This window comes from Sycon ciliatum, chromosome 10 (assembly GCF_964019385.1).
Source record: "Sycon ciliatum chromosome 10, ocSycCili1.1, whole genome shotgun sequence".
In the NCBI taxonomy this organism is placed as follows: domain Eukaryota; kingdom Metazoa; phylum Porifera; class Calcarea; order Leucosolenida; family Sycettidae; genus Sycon; species Sycon ciliatum.
In genome coordinates this window covers 13261278-13285798 of record NC_088652.1, presented here as the reverse complement: position 1 = coordinate 13285798, position 24521 = coordinate 13261278, and the positions used below count along the sequence as shown (strand labels likewise).

At 46.6% G+C, this 24521-nt stretch overlaps 1 protein-coding gene across 1 annotated transcript; it reads left to right on the top strand.

Annotated features, from left to right (window-relative positions):
* The first annotated feature begins 303 nt into the window (after positions 1–303).
* LOC135826662 (uncharacterized) lies at positions 304–24517 on the top strand. The gene is made up of 9 exons (XM_065339263.1): positions 304–628; positions 868–909; positions 1655–1684; positions 4022–4465; positions 5564–5710; positions 8523–10061; positions 14416–14517; positions 15300–15447; positions 22840–24517. The coding sequence occupies exons 1-9, from the start codon at positions 304–306 to the stop codon at positions 24293–24295; spliced, it is 4233 nt and encodes a 1410-aa protein (XP_065195335.1). The 3' UTR covers positions 24296–24517.
* Positions 24518–24521: the final 4 nt, after the last annotated feature.

Genomic DNA, 24521 nt, shown 5'->3' with positions numbered 1-24521 from the left:
AAGATGTCAATCTATCAGTGTGTGTATTCCACACATAGCTACAACTCCCTTCCTAGGAGCATTCTAGACCATGGGAAAAAGCGAAATTGCTTCCTTGTTATTGAGCACCTCTGCTCGGTTGGTCACTGCGAATTAAAATAAAATCAACAGGTACAACAAAAGGCCGGAAACCTGGCCGATATTCACAAATTCTGCCTACCCAGGCATTGCGAATTCACTGCAGACTGCTGTTACCATTTTCCCTTTTTCATTTGTCTAGATCCAGTTCATACTATCCAGTTACTACGCTATAACCAGATTGTCATGGCCAACGTCATCCGTCCAGACTTTTACGTGGATTTCCCCGGCTACAGTTTCGACTTCTCCCACTGTGCTATAATCAATGACGCTCATGTGCTCCTGCGACTGACAAAATTCCAACCTCAAGTCAGCGTGCGTAGTGTCAAGTTCACCCTGCAGGAGTCTGAGGCCATCATAAAGCACCTTGCCAACTGCTCGCGCAACACAACTTGCTCTATGAACTGCACCACAGGGTTTTTCCAGGGCACCATCGACTTATTTGCACCAGACCAAACGCAGGCATTTGATATTAAACCTCTTTGGCTGCAGGACTCATCGACCCCTCTTGGTAAGCAGTCTATGTTGCCGTTCTGTTGCTGTTCTGTTGCTGTTCTGTTGCTGTTCTGTTGCTGTTCTGTTGCCGTTCTGTTGCCGTTCTGTTGCCGTTCTGTTGCTGTTCTGTTGCTGTTTGTTTGCTGGTGCTGCTGTTATGGTTGAGGAAGCCTGTCCGGGGAATCTCCTTAGCCTGCTTGAGCATATTGTGTGTAGCTCAAAGGATCGAGTGATTTGATCTTTGTGTTGCTTCAGATTCCCTTGGCAATGTCTCTGATTCCGGGCTCACATATCAAGGTAAGTACAATGCCTTTATGGATTTTGGAAACACTTTTCAGTATTTGCTAATCGTCGCAAAGTTGGGAATACCCTGTTCTGTCCTGTGCTTGTGTGCATGTTTATTTTAGTGGTGTGCACGGGTAGTCGGGTACCCGTGCTACCCGTGAGGACCTCGGGGAAAACCCGAAGTCGCAGATGACATCATGTAGAAAGAAAGAGAGAGAGAGAGAGAGAGAGAGAGAGAGAGAGAGAGAGAGAGAGAGAGAGAGAGAGAGAGAGAGAGAGAGAGAGAGAGAGAGAGAGAGAGAGAGAGAGAGAGAGAGAGAGAGAGAGAGAGAGAGAGAGAGAGAGAGAGAGAGAGAGAGAGGGAGAGAGAGAGAGGAGAGAGAGGAGAGAGAGAGAGAGAGAGAGAGAGAGAGAGAGAGAGAGAGAGAGGTCTACAGTGCACGTGTACACATAACTCACGCAGTGTGTAAGGGAAGGGGTCGGTGTGCATTGTGGTCTTACGATGGAAACATTACCCGATCGGGTACCCGTGCTACCCGTGGAAAACTACCCGGACCCGAAACCCGAAGAAAATGCTACCCGACTCAGCCCTAGTTTATTTGTTCACTTTATCAGGTAATGACTGAGAATACGTGTTTGTGTGTTTGCGTGAATTTGCGTGTGTGTGTGTGTCATTTTTGATTGTGTTTGTGTGTGTGTGTGTGTGCACGCGCGTTTGTGCCTCTCTTTGCGCATGTTCTTACGTGTTTGCCTCCAGTTCGGCTAGCTAAAGCACAACCTTTGAATTGTAAGTTTGTTTTGTACCTTCATCCTGTCTTCATTGGTTCTACGAAGAGTACATAAGCGCCGAATAGTGTGCGACTCTGAATACTATACCCTTTTATGGGGTCTCCAGGTCTCACATTTTTGTTTTGGCCCCTGTTGCCACGTCATAAAACAATCGTCTCGCACATGCAGTGCTCTCCAATCTCTTCTCTCCTCCTCCTCTCTCTCTCCCTCTCTCTCTCTCTCTCTCTCTCTCTCTCTCTCTCTCTCTCTCTCTCTCTCTCTCTCTCTCTCTATCTATCTATCTATCTATCTCTCCCTCTCTCTCTCTCTCTCTCTCTCTCTCTCTCTCTCTCTCTCTCTCTCTCTCTCTCTCTCTCTCTCTCTCTCTCTCTCTCCCCCCCCCCCCTCTCTCTCCCTCTCTCTCTCTATTTCTCTCTCTCTCTCTCTCTCTCTCTCTCCCTCTCTCTCTCTCTCTCTCTCTCTCTCTCTCTCTCTCTCTCTCTCTCTCTCTCTCTCTCTCTCTCTCTCTCTCTCTCTCTCTCTCTCTCTCTCTCTCTCTCTCTCTCTCGTATATATAATCGAATACTATTTGTCGTGTTTCTGCCCTGTACATGCCGCACTTCCCTTGTCTCCTTTTCTTGTTTATTGTGCTTTACTTCTCCCGACCTCAGCACTGGCGGGGAGTACTGTAGCTAATTTTTGTGTCCGGTTACTCATTGCAGCCGTAGTCTAGGGCCGACGTAAAACCGTCTCAATATGGGCATGTGTGCGTGTGTGTGTGTGTGTGTGTGTGTGTGTGTGTGTGTGTGTGTGTGTGTGTGTGTGCCAGCTAGTGCGGTTGGTGGGTACACTTATGCCTGATTGTGTTGGGTCTGTTGCCAACAGGCTCGGCTGCTTGAAGGTGTAATGTTGTACCTGCCACCTTTGTTGGTTGCAGGGTTCATATACTTTCTATTTGAAGTATACATACCTGTTAACCATGGACTGCTTCTGGCTAGATTAACTCTTGTGTAATCAACGGTGCTTAGTGAAGCTTATATCAGATCCACTCTGATTTAGCCACCCACACTAGTAGCAAGTATTGCCTTCACTTGGGGCAAGGGTAACTGCAGTTGGATCCCTGGACGGATACCCTGATGCCGTGAATCCTTTTTCTGCGCCTTGTTCTCACCCACTTACTGAGGTGTGGTGAGCCCATAAGTGGGATCATTTTCAAGTCCACCCAGAGTTTTGGGGATTTCAGGGGGTGTCGGCCTTTGGGTGGTTCAATAGCCAATTGAGTCATCTTTCCAAGATTCCTGTCGAGTCTCTCTCCCCTCTCCCGGGGAGACCCACATGACCAGTTTTGGCAGTGAGCAACAAGTACAAGTGTGTGTGTGTGTGTGTGTGTGTGTGTGTGTGTGTGTCGAAAAAGAAAAATGAATGAAAAATATGGAAAAAATGAAAAATGAAAATATAGGGATTCACTGGCCAGAGAAAAAACCACTTCAATCAGCTGTGTGATGGATACTAGGCTTAAATTAGCTGCGGTCAATTCATCAGCCTTGCAAGCTGTTGAATGAAGTAATCCCAGCACAAGTTGCTATGTCTAACATAGCTGTTCGCTATCATCGCTTCCACGATGGGCATGTCTGAGGTCTGAGGTGTGTGTGTGTGTGTGTGTGCATGTGTGTGTGCATGGTGTGTGTGTGCGTGTGTGTGTGTGCGTGTGTGCCAGCTAGTTCGGTTGGTGGGTACACGTATGTCTGATTGTGTGGGGTCTGTTGCCAACAGGCTCGGCTGCTTGAAGATGTATTGTTGTATCTGCCACCTTTGTTGGTTACAGGGTTCATATACTTTCTATTTGAAGTATACATACCTGTTAACCATGGACTGCTTCTGGCTAGATTAACTCTTGTGTAATCAATGGTGCTAGTGACGCTTATATCAGATCCCCTCTGATTTAGCCACCCACACTAGTAGCAAGTATTACCTTCACTGGGGGCAGGGGTAACTGCAGTTGGATCCCAGGACGGACACCCTGATGCCGTCAATCCTTTTTCTGCACCTTGTCCTCACCCACTTACTGGGGTGTGATGAGCCCACAAGTGGGATCATTTTCAAGTCCACCCAGAGGTTTAGGGATTTCAGGGGGTGTCGGCCGTTGGACGGTTCAATAGCCAATTGTGTCATCTTTCTAAGATTCCTTTTGAGTCTCTCTCCCGTCTCCCGGGGAGACCCACACGACCAGTTTTGGCAGTGAGCAACAAGTACAAGTGTGTATCTGTGTGTGTGTGTGTGTATGTGTGTTTGAATGTGTGTGTGTATTTGTGTATGTGTGTATTTTGTATGTGCATTTGTCTCTTTGTGTTCTCAGATTGGGGATCTGGAAATATACGGCTCATCAGCAAAACAGACGCGGTTATCCTTAATTTGACACTATGGGGCTCTAAAATAAGAAACCCAGGCAGGAACTCATCCAAAGTTCTACAGGAGATTTCCCTAGCTAATTCTTCATGTACTCTGAGTGACTCCAGCCGCTACAAGTATAGCTATAGGTTCCAGGCCGAATCTTTGGGTGTTTTGGACAGCGACGGTTACTTGGAGATTCGACTTAATCATTTGGACAGCCTGGCTTTGAAAAACGTGTATTCCAGTGGAGTGTGTAACGTACCTGTTGGTTCCCCCGTCTGTTTGCTGGACTGTGAGGCTGGCATTGTCAACTATAACCAGACCACCGTCTACCCAGCTTTCAGCTTGGTGCTATACCACTTTCAACCAGTGGTAGATGAGATTGTACTGCAGCAGCCTTTGTATGAATGTGAGTTTCATGTTCTTTTGTATGAATGTGAGTTTAATGTTCTTTTGTATGAATGTGAGTTTAATGTTCTTTTGTATGAATGTGAGTTTAATGTTCTTTTGTATGAATGTGAGTTTAATGTTCTTTTGTATGAATGTGAGTTTAATGTTCTTTTGTATGAATGTGAGTTTAATGTTCTTTTGTATGAATGTGAGTTTAATGTTCTTTTGTATGAATTTCAGTTTAATGTTCTTTTGTACGAATGTGAGTCTAATTAATGTTCTTTTGGTTGAATAGAGAGGTTCCGGAGTACGGAACTTATGTGTTTGCCGTCATTGCCTAGGTTACGATCGCAAACACGTCACATTCCCGCGCTATGCATTTTTTGAAAATTTAGGTGTGTGTGTGTATGTGTGTACGTGTGTGTGTGTATGTGTGTACGTGTGTGTACGTGTGTGTGTATGTGTGTGTACGTGTGTGTATGTGTGTGTATGTGTGTGTGTATGTGTGTATGTGTGTGTACGTGTGTGTATGTGTGTGTACGTGTGTGTATGTGTGTGTGTGTATGTGTGTGTACGTGTGTGTACGTGTGTGTACATGTGTGTGTATGTGGGTTTGTGTGTGTACGTGTGTGTGTGTGTGTGTGTGCGTGCGTGCGTGCGTGCGTGCGTGTGTGGTCCAGGGAGTCAATCGTAGCATAAAGGGAGATGGTGTTGTCCAGGTTTTCGTTTGAAAAAGCACTTTCAAAGTCAATACATCAAAAGAGTGTGGCACATCGTGTAATATCCGACCGCCTGGGTGGGCTGTAATGGAGCATTATTGCACGCTGAGAAAGGTCCCTGATTGGCGATAACAGCAGTAACTGTCACCTGATGTCATGATAATTATGTCTTACCCTGAGTCTTATCTTGCGTGTCAAAGTGTATTTGATCCTGAATTCCCAATCCTGCATGTTATCCCGCGTGTGATCTTTCGTGTGATAATCTGCATTACCCTGCACACGCTTGGGGTTAAACTGTTCAAGTATCCCTGCCGTCTATGGTAGGCTCTGTAGGATGGCAGCATTTAACGTGACCGGTTGTATCACCCCGTGCATTGTTCTGTTCTTTACTTACTCAGCTGCTGACTACTGCAAGTGGAACGAGACCATCTGTACGGCCAAGGGCGCTCTGTGCCGAGAATACAAACAGACGGGTCTGCACACGTGTCACTGTAATGGTACCAACGTGACGAACATAGACAGCTATGCATTGAACTGCTTCTCTGGTAAGAGCCATCAATGCCCCGCCATCACTGCTGCGTCTCATTGCAGCCCCTGCTCAGTAGTTGTCACGTTTGTCCTTGCCTCAGTAACATTGTCTTTCATTATTATTTATGAGTTGGGTATGTGAACATAGTAAAAAATAAAATAAAACGGAAATTGATGGACGCTGTTACTCTTTTCTTCCTTCTTCTCCGACTGTCTTATCGTTGCTAGTTTACAGGGCGTAAAAGCGGTGTTAATAACTGGCCCATGTACGCCTGAAACCACACGTTTGTTCTTACATTCACTGGATTTGGTGGGCTCTTGCGTAAGGAAATGTGTTGACAGGGAAATTCTGACACGTGAGCTATGATCTCAGTGAATGGACCTTAAGCTGTGTTCACAACTGGCACGTGGACGCGGTACGCTTGCGGTTCATGCGTGGCCAAACGCGCGCTCAGGCTTCACAAAAAAAGAGCAATCTGAGTCGTATTTAGCGAGTGCGACACCTTCGAGTACTAATTCTTTGACCCCGCCAGTCAAGTGACTGCCATATACGCTGGTACGCGCCTGATACGCGCTGAAAATTCCAACATGTCGGAATTTCTATTTCGGCGCGTTCCGTACGCATGGCGCCCCAAAAGCCAGCAAAAAATACGCACAAACGCGTGGTTTCATGCGTACACGCGCCAGTTGTGAACACAGCTTTAGGAGTGAAATTTTTGAAATTCCCTTTTTATTTGTAAGATGTACTTTAGTATGTAGACTTCCATGTGACAAACTTTCACATCAATATTAGCCATACAAGTCCCTTGAATTCTCCACATTGTAGAATGCACTCTAATTGTCAAATTCGGTTATGTATATGTATGCAGTATCATATTTGTTGCGGGGGTTCACGAATCCCGCGGTCGATGAGACAGCCAGCTCATGAAGTACGTACTTTTTGAAGAGCGGGTTGTGACTTTGGCGAGAGCTACGCTTCAGCTGGCGGAGTGACATGACACGATTTTCAAGGGGTCCTTGTAAAGCGCAGCAACTGATTGTCACCAGGGCAGCTACAACTGATTGACATCCAGTCCACGATCTCTGTGGCGATTAGCCCTTCCTGCTCCAAGTCATTGTAGCTCTTGTCTTCGCGTTGTCAGACGGACGGAGCTGGCGCTTCTCCGCCGCCGGTGTGTACGGGTCGTCGTCTCCATCATCGCGCTGGCTGTCGTCGTACCCGGGGCACCGCAGTAGAACGACTCGTCGTGCTCATCCAGGAGAGGCGCGTCCTCATGCGGCACACCGACAAACCCAATGCTACAGTCGACCTACCCTTATAACGATAACCTCTATAACGACAATTACATTACCCTTACAACGATATTTTCTGCACTCCATTGACTTGTGTATGCAATGCCTTACCTCTATAACAATATTGCTATAACGATATTACCCCTATGACGATATAAAAATGGGCTGACCAATCGATATTTTCCATTTTTATAACAATATCTAGCAGGGAATACCCAATGCTGTAGACAGCAAGCTGTTTCGGCCATAAAGGCCTCATCAGTACAGCTACGAGCTAAATAGGCCGAGCTACCAGCCATGGTGCAAAGGAGGCACCACAGACATTAAGATAGCTCGTCGCTCTAGCGCCAGAGTGCTCAAACTACAAAAAGTAGCGGGCATTGCGCAGGGAATATGTAGAAAACTAAAAATTCAAGATCGACTTCGTCTTTCATCGCCTTCACGGATCGCAGTCTCGTTTCTTTGAGTAACGTTGACGTCATATTTTGATGAAAGTTGAAATCAGGTCGTAAGGTACATTTAGTCAGTCGACGGCTCATGTATGTTTCACTCCTCCTAAAAAACAGTTATGCTTGTCTCCGAGGAAGCAAGGAGAGAAAGCAGTCGCTTTTCCACCCGCGTCTTTCTGGACAGAGCTAATGACTAGCTAGATCTTTGTCCGAAAAGGAGTTTTGTATGAAAACGCCTTGAGTGCACGTTCCATGATTAAATCAGCAGTGAACCCAATATGGTGTTGTTACTGTTGTATATGCTACAGTTGAACATCGATTATCCGACCACCTCTGGGCAGACAACTGTCAGGCGGTGTTCAGATAAGGCAAATGTTCCGGATAAGAAAAAACTGTCACTCACACACTTTCAGTGGTTATTACTAGCCGCACGACCTTTTTACTTTTTATTTTTCAAAATTTTCGTATTTTTGGAATGGCTCACTACATGCACAGTGCGTACTCTACGGCACGTGCGCCCAAAAAAACTGTTACGGATAATCGAATGGTCGGATAGTCGATGTGCCGATAATCGATGTTCAACTGTACATTGTACAGTGAACAGTCAACCTGATCTACCGCGCTCTGCGGGAATTCCTGCACTGTATAATTATTGCGGATATTTTCTTTCTTTATTGTCCATGCATTGCAGAGCACCCCTCGAGCACAGCTTCAGTAACTTCTTCACCCACCACCATTACACCAACCACCAAACCGACTACCACACCAACAACCACACCAACAACCACACCAACTACCACACCGACCACCACACCAACCACCACACCAACTACCACATCAACCACCACACCGACCACCACACCGACCACCACACCGACCACCACACCAACCACCATACCAACAACCACCCCAACCACCACACCAACCACCACCCCAACCACCACCCCAACCACCACACCGACCACCACACCGACCACCACACCAACCACCACACCGACCACCACACCAACCACCACACCAACAACCACACCAACAACCACACCGACCACCACACCAACCACCACACCGACCACCACACCGACCACCACACCAACCACCATACCAACAACCACACCAACCACCACACCAACAACCACACCAACCACCACACCGATCACCACCCCAACAACCACACCAACCACCACACCGACCACCACACCAACTACCACACCAACCACCACACCAACAACCACACCAACCACCACACCGACCACCACACCAACAACCACACCAACCACCACACCAACCACCACCCCAACCACCACACCAACAACCACACCAACCACCACACCGACCACCACACCGACCACCACACCAACCACCACACCAACCACCACACCAACCACCACACCAACCACCACACCGACCACCACACCAACCACCACACCAACTACCACACCAACCACCACACCAACCACCACACCAGCAACCACACCAACAACCACACCGACCACCACACCAACCACCACACCGACCACCACACCGACCACCACACCAACCACCACACCGACCACCACACCAACAACCACACCAACCACCACACCAACCACCACCCCAACCACCACCCCAACCACCACACCGACCACAACACCAACCACCACACCGACCACCACACCAACCACCACACCAACAACCACACCAACAACCACACCGACTACCACACCGACCACCACACCAACCACCACACCAACCACCACGCCAACTACCACACCAACCACCACACCAACCACCACACCAACTACCACACCAACCACCACACCGACCACCACACCAACCACCACACCAACCACCACACCGACCACCACACCAACCACCACACCAACTACCACACCAACAACCACACCGACCACCACACCAACAACCACACCAACCACCACACCAACCACCACACCAACCACCACACCAACTACCACACCGACCACCACACCCACAACCACACCAACCACCACACCAACCACCACACCAATCACCACACCAACCACCACACCAACCACCACACCAACCACCACACCAACTACCACACCAACCACCACACCGACCACCACACCAACCACCACACCAACCACCACACCAACTACCACACCAACAACCACACCAACTACCACACCGACCACCACACCAACCACCACACCAACCACTACAACAACAACCACACCAACTACCACACCAACTACCACACCGACCACCACACCAACCACCACACCAACAACTACACCAACTACCACACCAACTACCACACCAACCACCACACCAACCACCACACCAACAACTACACCAACTACCACACCAACTACCACACCAACCACCACACCGACCACCACACCGACCACCACACCGACAACTACACCAACTACCACACCAACTACCACACCAACCACCACACCAACCACCACACCAACCACCACACCAACAACCACACCAACAACCATACCGACCACCACACCGCCCACCACACCGACCACCTTACCGACCAACACCCAGACTATCTCAGCAACAGGTAATACAAATGATTCCTTAGCTGGTGGCGTGGGCTTTTCCTCAAATCTTTTAGCTACTAGCAAACCACAGCGGTCTGCAAACGGCAATGGTAAGTCAGCGTCGGCTTCCTACATGTGCATGTGTCTTGTGTTCTTCTTACTTCCTCCGTATACAAAAACTTCGTGACCTTTTCAGTCTGCGCACAGCTCTGGAATTGTTAAGTTTAACTTGGAATAACACTCGTGGCATTGTCTAACCTATTTACAAGCTATATCATACAAAGAAAAAAAGCAACTCAGACGAATGAGATTGAGCTTATTCAGTCTTATTCGCTCGTGTCATTGTCATCTGATGACGCTGACTCCGGATCGCCAACAGTCGCTTCTTCCGCTTGCATTTCGTTTAGCTTCTTGCCAGCTGCAGTGATGATCCGACTTACTACGTCTCTTCATCTCCAGAGCTGCGTACGCCTTGGTGTCGACTATATTCAGGCGTTCCCACCCGTGACCTCCATTATGCCGTGAAACGAGTCGTACTAGCACATCCACACACTTCGCATTTTCTCGGCAGGATACTTCTCTCAGCATTCTACAAGAGCTTCGAGGAGGTCCCTGGAATTCCCCTTGGCGGCGAAGAAAACTGCTGACTGGAGAGAGGCGAAGAAAGCCAGGTCGTCAGCATTCCGATTCGGAGTCTGCCTGGTTGCACGGCGACTGAAATGTTTCAACTTGCCGTGCGAGCGGAACAGCTTCATGTTCTCATGCTATGTATGAGGCCGCGCGCCGCTGTGCTGCTTACTAAGTACAGAGCCTGGCCAGCTTCAGAGCAGCGAGTGCCGCGTGACTCCACGTTCCAGCCGCGAGCACTACTGCGTCACTGTGTCAGTTTCGAGCAAGGAGTTAGTTTTGTTTTTACTTGACTCGTGACTTCCTGTCAGCAACGTCCTCACAAGCATGGCTTCTGTGGAGAATCTGTTCGGAACCAACCAAACCTACCCCGACATGAATGTTGGTTGCCGATGACGGCCTTTGGCGCGGTTAGTTGAAAGGGTTCTTGCTCAACAACACTGTTGAAAAAAGTCACAAAGTTTTGTATACGGAGGAAGTACACAGATTTACTACACGTAGTACCAAGATTGGGGCTGCGATTGTCTGGGATCTGGATCCAGATTTTGAACAGATTGACTGGACCCCTCGGATTTTATCAAGTCACTTTTGTTCACAGCCTTTCCATGACTTGGTGGACATAGCAAAATGAAAATGGCGATCCAAAAGCAATGTTTGGCGTACTCACCTGATGTAAGGCCATGGTAAAAATTATCTTTGATTCTCAAGTACGCGCGCACCGATTTTCGGCGGCGCACCGACGATTTTTTTAAAATTCTATGCATGCATATGCGCGCATTGGCCGGCCGGCCATGCATGATGTACAAATATGGAGTAGTGAAACACTACTCCCTGGCCTGAATTATAATGAACATGTGACCATGTACATAATGTGTGACCCTATCTTTGGAAATAAAAAAAATTGTGGGAAATAAAATAAAACATCGCTTGCTCGCACCGATTTTCACAGGATCATGACCTGAGAATCAACTTTATTTTTATCATGGCCTAAATGGTGTTGTCCAACTCCTGTCCATGTGGACCATGAATGAACACTCTAATTTCAGAAATTTTCGATGCTCAATATTTTCGGTATGAGGGCAAAAGGCCAGGTTAGGTGAACAGAAATTTTCGGTACAGGGAAGCTGTTCCCTATTGGATTATGTGTGTTAGTGTTTGTTTGGTGTATGGAAATTTTCGATATGAAGCAGATGCACCGAACGTACCGAAAATAGAAGTACTTCGAAGTACACCGAAAATTTATGAAATTACGGTAGTTAAACCAGCCCATTTCAGATAAAGCCTGTTTTGAACACAAGCCTGAATTAGTTGATTGATCACTAATTATTGATCATCATAAGTGGGATGAATCCTATGGATCCTGATCTGGATTCGTCTAATGGATCATCACGAACAAGATGAATCCTATTGATCTGGATCTGGATTCGACTACTTGATCATCATAAATACATGTACGATGAATCCTTTGGATCTTGATCTGGATTCGTTATGGATCATCGCGAATAGGATGAATCTTTTGTATCTTGATCTGGATCCGGCGGAATGATCACACCTCGAACTTCCATATGAGGATTGTTCCGTAAAGATGCACACACAGTGCTGCTCGGCAGCTCGGGGATACGTCGTCCACGGAGCAATTGCTCAGGGATTCACGGGGACAGCACTCGTGCTGCTGGAGCTGTGTGCAGGCCAGCAAGTGGGCCGCCACAGCACTGCTCCACAGGTAGACCATACTGACTGCCAGGACCAGTATTAGTACAGTAGTGGCAAGAGTACATAACCCCCAGAGTGTGCAACGCCTGATCCAGCTCTGCATAGGGTCTTGGTCGAGCGTAATCGGATCTTTGCGTCATAATACCGTACACATCGGAGGGGAACCCGGGGAGTCGCGGGTACACTCGGATCAAAAACAACGGCGCCCTGCCTCGAGACCGGGCTTGCGGTGGTGTGGAGTGTACGCATGACATCAGAAGATCCGATTCCGCTCGACCAAAACCCTGTGCAGAGCTGGATCGGCGTTGCACACTCTGGGGGGGTTATGTACTCTTGGTAAAACCTGTCAAGGCGACCACCAGGATAAGGCGACCACCTGCCCCAGAAGACCGCTGAAACCAGCACCAAGGGATGCCATTTCCAATCAAACGACCCTGGATAAGGAGACCAGCTGGTGACAGTGACCCTGTTTTGAAGGTCCCTTGAGCGGTCGTCTTAGACAAGTTTCACTGTGTCACTAGGGTTGCCGGACCGTGATGTTCTCAGATAGTGTCAGCCGATGTTCCTCATTCTTCCCTGAAGGACCTTCTCTGCTGCAGGGTGTTTTGTAAAGTGGTCATCGATTAGTCGAAGTACTTCGAAAGCTTTTAAGCACCGCAGGATCTGCCATTGTTTCGAAGCAGCCATGGCAACCAGAATTATGTCAGCATACACATATAACAAACATTTCTATAATAATAATTATACCGCTTGCATGTCTTTATCTCTGTACATTTCCTCATATAATTTCCTTCATCTTTCTGTGAGAACCGGACCCATGGGATAGTGAGAAGGCAATCATGCCTGTGCAATTGGTGAAGTAAAATAAAAGTCAACAACAACAACAACAACGGGAGAGGGTGAGCGCTGCAGGAGCAGATTGAGTTAACCACTGCTGATTAACTCAATCTGCTCCTGCAGCGCTCACCCTCTCCCATATGTAAAGTTCAAAGTGATGTAAATCACTTTCCAACTGTTTAACCCACAATCTCACCTTCTCATAAATTTATCTCTTATTGGTGATGCTGCCATCGTGAGAATAAAGAATTCAAACAACAACAACAACAACAACAACAACAACAACAACAACAACAACAACAACAACAACAACAACAACAACAACAACAACAACAACAACAACAACAACAACAACAACGGGAGAGGGTGAGCGCTGCAGGAGCAGATTGAGGTAATCACTGCTGATTAACTCAATCTGCTCCTGCAGCGCTCACCCTCTCCCATACTTGTAAAGTTCCAAGTGATGTAAATCACTTTCCAACTGTTTAACCCACAATCTCACCTTCTCATAAATTTATCTCTTACTGGCGATGGTGCCATCGTGAGAATAAAGAATTCAAACAACAACAACAACAACAACAACAACAACAACAACAACAACAACAACAACAACAACAACAACGGGAGAGGGTGAGCGCTGCAGGAGCAGATTGAGGTAATCACTGCTGATTAACTCAATCTGCTCCTGCAGCGCTCACCCTCTCCCATACTTGTAAAGTTCAAAGTGATGTAAATCACTTTCCAACTGTTTAACCCACAATCTCACCTTCTCATAAATTTATCTCTTATTGGCGATGGTGCCATCGTGAAAATAAAGAGTTCAACAACAACAACAACAATTATGTCCATCGTGGAAACTTTCCCGGCGGCCGCAGGTATATGTACCCAGCACCGCGTATAACTACATGCTGGAAAAACTGCCAGCGCAGAGAAATCAAAACAATTTCTATCGGACAAGACCTTCAACAGAATCTAGCGGCAAACAAATTGCAGGTTTTCGAGCTATACATTTACAATGTGTTTTTGGCCGTGACGCCGAGACCTCAGGTCGGCAGAGTCATCAATGCCCCCCAGCACTGCTGCGTCTCGGCACAGCGCCTGCTCATTTCTTGTGAGTTTGTCCTAGTCTCCGTACCATTGTCTTTCCTTATTCTTTTCGAGCTGGTTACGTGAACATAGTAAAACAAAATTAAAAAATTGTTCGTTGCCATCTTAAACCACTACCTGCATGAAGATTGTTTCCATTGTGGACGCTTACTCCCTTGCCTGTCCATGCCTTGTCCACAGATCCAGCAGCTACTCCAAACACACCCGCGTTAGCTGGCGACGTGACCTTTGCATTAGACGATTCAGCCACCAGCGCGCCACAAGAGGTTGCTAATGGCAATGGTAGGTCTGCCGCGACTGCGTACGTGTTTGAAGCGTTTGTGCTCAGATTTACAAGTGCATCACCTGATCTGTGCATGCATGTGACATAATTGTGGTCAGTCGTTAGTGCAATGATGTACTTGCTACTCCTGCTGTTGGCGTATCTAGCAAGCGAGCAAGTGTTATGCTTTGCTCAGTTAGTCACACTCCTAGTGTCAATAATGATTGTCGGAGTATGTTCAACTGCCGTCTGTGACCCCGTAGACCTCAGCTGCACAGTCTACGGGCCATGGTGTATTCTGGCTGTCATGTGTGTGCTGCGTGTGTATGTGTGTGTGCTATGTGTGTGTATGTGTGTGTGTGTGTGTGTGTGTGCGTGTGTGTGTGCGTGTGTGTATATGTGTGTGTATGTGTGTGTGTATGTGTGTGTGTGTGTGGGGGGGGGGTGTTAGTAGGCCGGTGTGTGTGTGTGTCAGTAGGCCGGTGTGCGCGTGTGTGTGGTGGTGGTGGGGGGGGGGGGGGTACGTCATCATAACTGTGTCGCCACCCGTCAGAAAGCAACGGGGTGTCGACGTTCCGCGGCTTAGCATCACCCTTTGTACCTGCCAGGGCATTCCCTCTGACCTGACCTGAAACTCACACCTGTGAGCTTTGCAGAGCCTCTTTCTGACACTAGTGGCTCTTATCAAGGTCAATGATGGGCATGTATGCGCATGTTCGATTCTCCTCATGGCACCCTTACATACAATAATTTTAAACATGTCTCTCTGACCATTGGGATGCGGGTTGTGTTTGCCCCACAGGCCCGATCAAGAGCGGTGGAAGCTACCTGTGGGTCATCGGTGTGGTTTTCGGCATTCTAATCCTGATTGCTGTTGTTGTCATGTTCGTGCTTCCCGCACGTCGTCATCAACTCATTAAAGCCACCAGCGTAATCTGGAAGCAAAAAAGGTGAGAGCCCCACACACTGTACAGTCACAGTAACATTTCTTTAGGACAAGCCAAGAGAGACTATTTGGGATTTTTGAGCAGAACGGTGAAGTGAACAGTCATGGTTACTGTAAGACATGTATATATAACGAGGAAGCAAATCTAACGTTTTAACGGATGACATTTCTTCGTTATAATAAGATCCGTTGAGGCCGTACTGCTTCATATATGCTGTGTGCGGATATGGCAGAATACTGCAAGATCGTTAACATATCTTCTCGTTAACCTATGAATTTTGGACAATCGTTAAATTTGCGACTCGTTATAATAACATGTCTTACAGTATTACAGGACCCAATCGTTCAGTTGCAGCCGTTGCCGCAGGCAAGATAAAACTCTGGACTGGTACGCATGGGTTCTGTATAGTGTTAAAGTTGTAGTGCACCCTGTTTTGTTTTTTTTTTCAAGTTTTTTTTTTACCCAGTGAGGAAAATGTTATTAACTCCAAAGCACAAAAAAGGCCAAAAACTAAACCAAGAACATATGCAATAACATGTTATTTATAAAGACAGGACAAGTGAATAATTAGTCAGTCCATTGTTAATGATAATCTCCGACGGTTACGTCGGCAAGCGAGCCTCCGCCACTGCCAAAGCAGCGTGGGCTCCGCACCCTGTGTGCACCCTGTGTGCACAGAACACACTCAGTATGTCGCCTAGAATTCTCCATGGTGTCTGTATTGAGTCCACTGTCTGTGCATTGGCAAATATGATTGAACACGTCCAGCACTCTGCTCATGTGTTTGAATGTGGCATTAAATATTTTGATTGCACATCCAAGTACATGTACCAGGTTGGTTGATGTTGGGCCTGAGTGTTCAACATCAACACAACATAGAATAATGATCAACAATGTACTGTTTAACACCCTACACAACCATAGATCAGCAATGTACTGTTCAACACCCCCACACAATCATAGATCAGCAATGTACTGTTCAACACCCCCACACAATCATAGATCAGCAATGTACTGTTCAACACCCTACACAACCATAGATCAGCAATGTACTGTTCAACACCCTACACAACCATAGATCAGCAATGCACTGTTCAACACCCAAAACAATCATAGATCAGCAATGTACTGTTCAACACCCTACACAACCATAGATCAGCAATGCACTGTTCAACACCCAAAACAATCATAGATCAGCAATGCACTGTTCAACACCCCACACAACCATAGATCAGCAATGCACTGTTCAACACCCTACACAATCATAGATCAGCTATGCACTGTTCAACACCCTACACAACCATAGATCAGCAATGTACTGTTCAACACCCCACACAACCATAGATCAGCAATGCACCGTTCAACAACCTACACAGCCATAGATCAGCTATGCACTGTTCAACACCCAAAACAATCATAGATCAGCAATGCACTGTTCAACACCCTACACAACCATAGATCAGCAATGCACTGTTCAACACCCAAAACAATTATAGATCAGCAATGCACTGTTCAACACCCTACACAACCATAGATCAGCAATGCACTGTTCAACACCCAAAACTATCATAGATCAGCTATGCACTGTTCAACACCCTACACAACCATAGATCAGCAATGTACTGTTTAACACCCCACACAACCATAGATCAGCAATGCACTGTTCAACACCCTACACAACCATAGATCAGCAATGCACTGTTCAACACCCAAAACAATCATAGATCAGCAATGCACTGTTCAACACCCTACACAACCATAGATCAGCAATGCACTGTTCAACACCCAAAACAATCATAGATCAGCAATGCACTGTTCAACACCCTACACAATCATAGATCAGCTATGCACTGTTCAACACCCTACACAACCATAGATCAGCAATGCACTGTTCAACACCCAAAACAATCATAGATCAGCAATGCACTGTTCAACACCCTACACAATCATAGATCAGTAATGCACTGTTCAACACCCTACACAATCATAGATCAGCAATGTACTGTTCAACACCCTACACAACCATAGATCAGCTATGCACTGTTCAACACCCAAAACAATCATAGATCAGCAATGTACTGTTCAACACCCTACACAACCATAGATCAGCAATGCACTGTTCAACACCCAAAACAATCATAGATCAGTAATGCACTGTTCAACACCCTACACAACCATAGATCAGCAATGCACTGTTCAACACCCAAAACAATCGTAGATCAGCAATGCACTGTTCAACACCCTACACAATCATAGATCAGCTATGCACTGTTCAACACCCCACACAACCATAGATCAGCAATGCACTGTTCAACACCCAAAACAATCATAGATCAGCAATGCACTGTTCAACACCCTACACAACCATAGATCAGCTATGCACTGTTCAACACCCAAAACAATCATAGATCAGCAATGTACTGTTCAACACCCTACACAACCATAGATCAGCAATGCACTGTTCAACACCCAAAACAATCATAGATCAGTAATGCACTGTTCAACACCCTACACAACCATAGATCAGCAATGCACTGTTCAACACCCAAAACAATCGTAGATCAGCAATGCACTGTTCAACACCCTACACAATCATAGATCAGCTATGCACTGTTCAACACCCCACACAACCATAGATCAGCAATGCACTGTTCAACACCCAAAACAATCATAGATCAGCAATGCACTGTTCAACACCCTACACAACCATAGATCAGCAATGCACTGTTCAACACCCTACACAACCATAGATCAGCAATGTACTGTTCAACACCCAAAACAATCATAGATCAGCAATGTACTGTTCAACACCCCACACAACCATAGATCAGCAATGCACTGTTCAACACCCAAAACAATCATAGATCAGCAATGTACTGTTCAACACCCTACACAATCATAGATCAGCAATGTACTGTTCAACACCCTACACAGCCATAGATCAGCTATGCACTGTTCAACACCCTACACAACCATAGATCAGCAATGCACCGTTCAACACCCAAAACAATCATAGATCAGCTATGCACTGTTCAACACCCTACACAACCATAGATCAGCAATGCACTGTTCAACACCCTACACAACCATAGATCAGCAATGTACTGTTCAACACCCAAAACAATCATAGATCAGCAATGTACTGTTCAACACCCCACACAACCATAGATCAGCAATGCACTGTTCAACACCCAAAACAATCATAGATCAGCAATGTACTGTTCAACACCCTACACAATCATAGATCAGCAATGTACTGTTCAACACCCTACACAGCCATAGATCAGCTATGCACTGTTCAACACCCTACACAACCATAGATCAGCAATGCACTGTTCAACACCCAAAACAATCATAGATCAGCTATGCACTGTTCAACACCCTACACAACCATAGATCAGCAATGTACTGTTTAACACCCCACACAACCATAGATCAGCAATGCACTGTTCAACACCCTACACAACCATAGATCAGCAATGCACTGTTCAACACCCAAAACAATCATAGATCAGCAATGCACTGTTCAACACCCTACACAACCATAGATCAGCAATGCACTGTTCAACACCCAAAACAATCATAGATCAGCAATGCACTGTTCAACACCCTACACAATCATAGATCAGCTATGCACTGTTCAACACCCTACACAACCATAGATCAGCAATGCACTGTTCAACACCCAGAACAATCATAGATCAGCAATGCACTGTTCAACACCCTACACAATCATAGATCAGCTATGCACTGTTCAACACCCTACACAACCATAGATCAGCAATGCACTGTTCAACACCCAAAACAACCATAGATCAGTAATGCACTGTTCAACACCCTACACAACCATAGATCAGCAATGTACTGTTCAACACCCAAAACAATCATAGATCAGCAATGTACTGTTCAACACCCCACACAACCATAGATCAGCAATGCACTGTTCAACACCCAAAACAATCATAGATCGGCAATGTACTGTTCAACACCCCACACAACCATAGATCTGCAATGCACTGTTCAACACCCAAAACAATCATAGATCAGCAATGCACTGTTCAACACCCCACCCAAACATAGATCAGCAATGCACTGTTCAACACCCTACACAACCATAGATCAGCAATGCACTGTTCAACACCCAAAACAATCATAGATCAGTAATGCACTGTTCAACACCCTACACAACCATAGATCAGCAATGCACTGTTCAACACCCAAAACAATCGTAGATCAGCAATGCACTGTTCAACACCCTACACAATCATAGATCAGCTATGCACTGTTCAACACCCCACACAACCATAGATCAGCAATGCACTGTTCAACACCCAAAACAATCATAGATCAGCAATGCACTGTTCAACACCCTACACAACCATAGATCAGCAATGCACTGTTCAACACCCTACACAACCATAGATCAGCAATGTACTGTTCAACACCCAAAACAATCATAGATCAGCAATGTACTGTTCAACACCCCACACAACCATAGATCAGCAATGCACTGTTCAACACCCAAAACAATCATAGATCAGCAATGTACTGTTCAACACCCTACACAATCATAGATCAGCAATGTACTGTTCAACACCCTACACAGCCATAGATCAGCTACGCACTGTTCAACACCCTACACAACCATAGATCAGCAATGCACCGTTCAACACCCAAAACAATCATAGATCAGCTATGCACTGTTCAACACCCTACACAACCATAGATCAGCAATGTACTGTTTAACACCCCACACAACCATAGATCAGCAATGCACTGTTCAACACCCTACACAACCATAGATCAGCAATGCACTGTTCAACACCCAAAACAATTATAGATCAGCAATGCACTGTTCAACACCCTACACAACCATAGATCAGCAATTCACTGTTCAACACCCTACACAACCATAGATCAGCAATGTACTGTTCAACACCCAAAACAATCATAGATCAGCAATGTACTGTTCAACACCCCACACAACCATAGATCAGCAATGCACTGTTCAACACCCAAAACAATCATAGATCGACAATGTACTGTTCAACACCCTACACAATCATAGATCAGCAATGTACTGTTCAACACCCTACACAGCCATAGATCAGCTATGCACTGTTCAACACCCTACACAACCATAGATCAGCAATGCACTGTTCAACACCCAAAACAATCATAGATCAGCTATGCACTGTTCAACACCCTACACAACCATAGATCAGCAATGTACTGTTTAACACCCCACACAACCATAGATCAGCAATGCACTGTTCAACACCCTACACAACCATAGATCAGCAATGCACTGTTCAACACCCAAAACAATCATAGATCAGTAATGCACTGTTCAACACCCTACACAACCATAGATCAGCAATGCACTGTTCAACACCCAAAACAATCGTAGATCAGCAATGCACTGTTCAACACCCTACACAATCATAGATCAGCTATGCACTGTTCAACACCCCACACAACCATAGATCAGCAATGCACTGTTCAACACCCAAAACAATCATAGATCAGCAATGCACTGTTCAACACCCTACACAACCATAGATCAGCAATGCACTGTTCAACACCCTACACAACCATAGATCAGCAATGTACTGTTCAACACCCAAAACAATCATAGATCAGCAATGTACTGTTCAACACCCCACACAACCATAGATCAGCAATGCACTGTTCAACACCCAAAACAATCATAGATCAGCAATGTACTGTTCAACACCCTACACAATCATAGATCAGCAATGTACTGTTCAACACCCTACACAGCCATAGATCAGCTATGCACTGTTCAACACCCTACACAACCATAGATCAGCAATGCACCGTTCAACACCCAAAACAATCATAGATCAGCTATGCACTGTTCAACACCCTACACAACCATAGATCAGCAATGTACTGTTTAACACCCCACACAACCATAGATCAGCAATGCACTGTTCAACACCCTACACAACCATAGATCAGCAATGCACTGTTCAACACCCAAAACAATCATAGATCAGCAATGCACTGTTCAACACCCTACACAACCATAGATCAGCAATGCACTGTTCAACACCCAAAACAATCATAGATCAGCAATGCACTGTTCAACACCCTACACAACCATAGATCAGCAATGCACTGTTCAACACCCAAAACAATCATAGATCAGCAATGCACTGTTCAACACCCTACACAATCATAGATCAGCTATGCACTGTTCAACACCCTACACAACCATAGATCTGCAATGCACTGTTCAACACCCAAAACAATCATAGATCAGCAATGCACTGTTCAACACCCTACACAATCATAGATCAGCTATGCACTGTTCAACACCCTACACAACCATAGATCAGCAATGCACTGTTCAACACCCAAAACAACCATAGATCAGTAATGCACTGTTCAACACCCTACACAACCATAGATCAGCAATGTACTGTTCAACACCCAAAACAATCATAGATCAGCAATGTACTGTTCAACACCCCACACAACCATAGATCAGCAATGCACTGTTCAACACCCAAAACAATCATAGATCAGCAATGTACTGTTCAACACCCCACACAACCATAGATCTGCAATGCACTGTTCAACACCCAAAACAATCATAGATCAGCAATGCACTGTTCAACACCCCACCCAAACATAGATCAGCAATGCACTGTTCAACACCCTACACAACCATAGATCAGCAATGCACTGTTAAACACCCTACACCACCATAGATCAGTAATTCACTGTTCAACGCCCTACACAATCATAGATGAGCAGTACACTGGGGATTTCCCCTTGCCAGTATTGCCTTATAAAGGATGTCGCGTGTCCCTTCTCAGCTATTACTTTTGTCTTTTGATGCAATCCACCAATGTATATTGATAGTTGATACCGTATATTCTCTATTATAAGCGCCGTGCTTATATATTTTTCAACACCCCTCTACCCCGTGCTTATATTGGAGACCGCGCTTATATTGGAGACCGTGCTTATATTTTTCAACCAATACATTCATACAGAGCAAGAAGAAATACATGCTAGATATCATGCATGCAGCATTAATTTCCACCAAGACCGTGCTAATAATGGAGACTGTGCTTATAATGTTTCGAAAGGTGCTCACAGTGTGCTAGTATTAGAGACTGTGCTAGTAATGGAGACCTGTGCTTATAATAGAGAATATACGGTATGTTTGTATCCCCTGGACGTACATTCTGTTGAAGCTGAACTTCACGTTTTGGCCACGTGTGGAGTTTGTAAAATTTGCTTCACTGGACGCCTCCTCACAATGTGTGTGTGTGTGTGTGTGTTTGTGCGTGCGGATGTGCGAATGTGGGTGTGTCCATGTGTGTCTGTCTGTCCCCGTTCTCTGCATTTCTGCGCTAGTGGTGGGATAAGCAATGGCAACGCTCACACGTATGCCACATGGAAGCCGCGCCTCGGTGGCAAGGCCAAGCAGAGCGTTCCTCCGCAGAGCTTCTCAGTGGCATCCGTAGACACGTTTAGTGTGAAGATACGGGACAGGTCTTACAAATGGGAAGATTACGGTCCGAAAAACCTGACCGCCGATGATCTGGGCTTAACCAGGGTTTCCATGCAGTCGGACTATGCTTCGGCCGACGATCACAGTTCGTTCAGTGAACACCAGGCGTATCAGAGGCTGAAGAGCGCGGCGCTCTCGCGGTCGCACATTGCAATCCTGGAGACGGACTCGTCCGCCGGGAATCACAGTTCCCTCATCCACGACGAGCCGTATGAGAGGCTGGCCGGGTCGGCAGGACAACGCTCGGCAACCATGGAAACGGCCGACGGCGCTCAGTGCACCGGCGGCCTGGGCGGAGACGACGGTGATAGCTTGCACTTTAAACTGAACAGTACTGGAAAGGGGACCACTCCTCACTACTCTGTCCCTCAGCGATCTGCTTCCAACACCGATGGTGATGCAGAAGACGGCGGCAAATCAGCACAAGAAGGCCTTGGCGGCGGTGGAGATCCTCATTACGAAGACATGGCCGCGAACATCTCTCAAGTGATGGCGTTGAATGGCGGCGTTGACGACAGACGTGAATCGCTTCAGAGCCATGCCGAGGAGATGGCGCCGGGCAAAACCGGCTGGGACAACGTATCCACGCTGCAGAGCAAACTGTCCTACCCGTCACAACACCAGCCGGTCAGCGTGTGCTCGACTATCACTGACGAATGGGTCGACGACGACGACGAAGCACCCGTCTGCATCGGTCCCGCCGCGGACGGCATGCCAGACGAAGATACCGTCGTCGACGGCGGCAGCAACTACGACCGTGGGCTCGGAATGCACGCGTCTGCCTACGACTCTCTCCGCTCAGATACGCCATCGGCCAACGTCAACACCAGTGTGGAGCCCACCACGTTCAATAGCGACGAGCAAGAGGACGCTTACGCACGCACTGTTTTCGCAAGGCCGAGCAAAATGGGTCGCTCCATGAAGAAGTCGATCAAGCGCATGGCCCAAACGAGTATTGCCAAGAAGACACACGCACCAGGCCCAGGCGAAGCTAACCTGTATCGGTCAACCCTCAAGAAGAACTCGCAGCAGTCAGAGGAGGCTGAAGACATTGATTCCGAAAACCCGTACTCGCTCGTCAACTACACCATCGACATACAACCGGTATCCTTGGCAGAGACACGCACAACTTCCACTGTGGAGTCGGACATCGGTCGTCCCAGTGTGTGTGTGAGCTCTAGTGACTTTGTGGAGGACACTACCACCTTGGAACCCGGTGCCAAGAACGTATGGGCACAGGAAAGCAACGTGGGCTCACCGCTGTTCCGCAAAATCTCCGGCATGCTGGTCAGGCAGTAGCTGAAATCGACAGCCTGATCTGTATCTCTCTCGCTCTCACTCTCTATTTTTTCTCAATTAAGCTAATCCGTAGTTCAAAAGACGATATAGTCCCACTGCTTTCTTTTATAATGTTATAGTATACATTATTGTCTAAATGAAGTGTCCCACTTTCTCTCGGGCTTTTTTTAATTCTAGAAATGTTTTTTGAACTCCTGCAAACTTTTCTGCTTGCTAGTCCGTACGT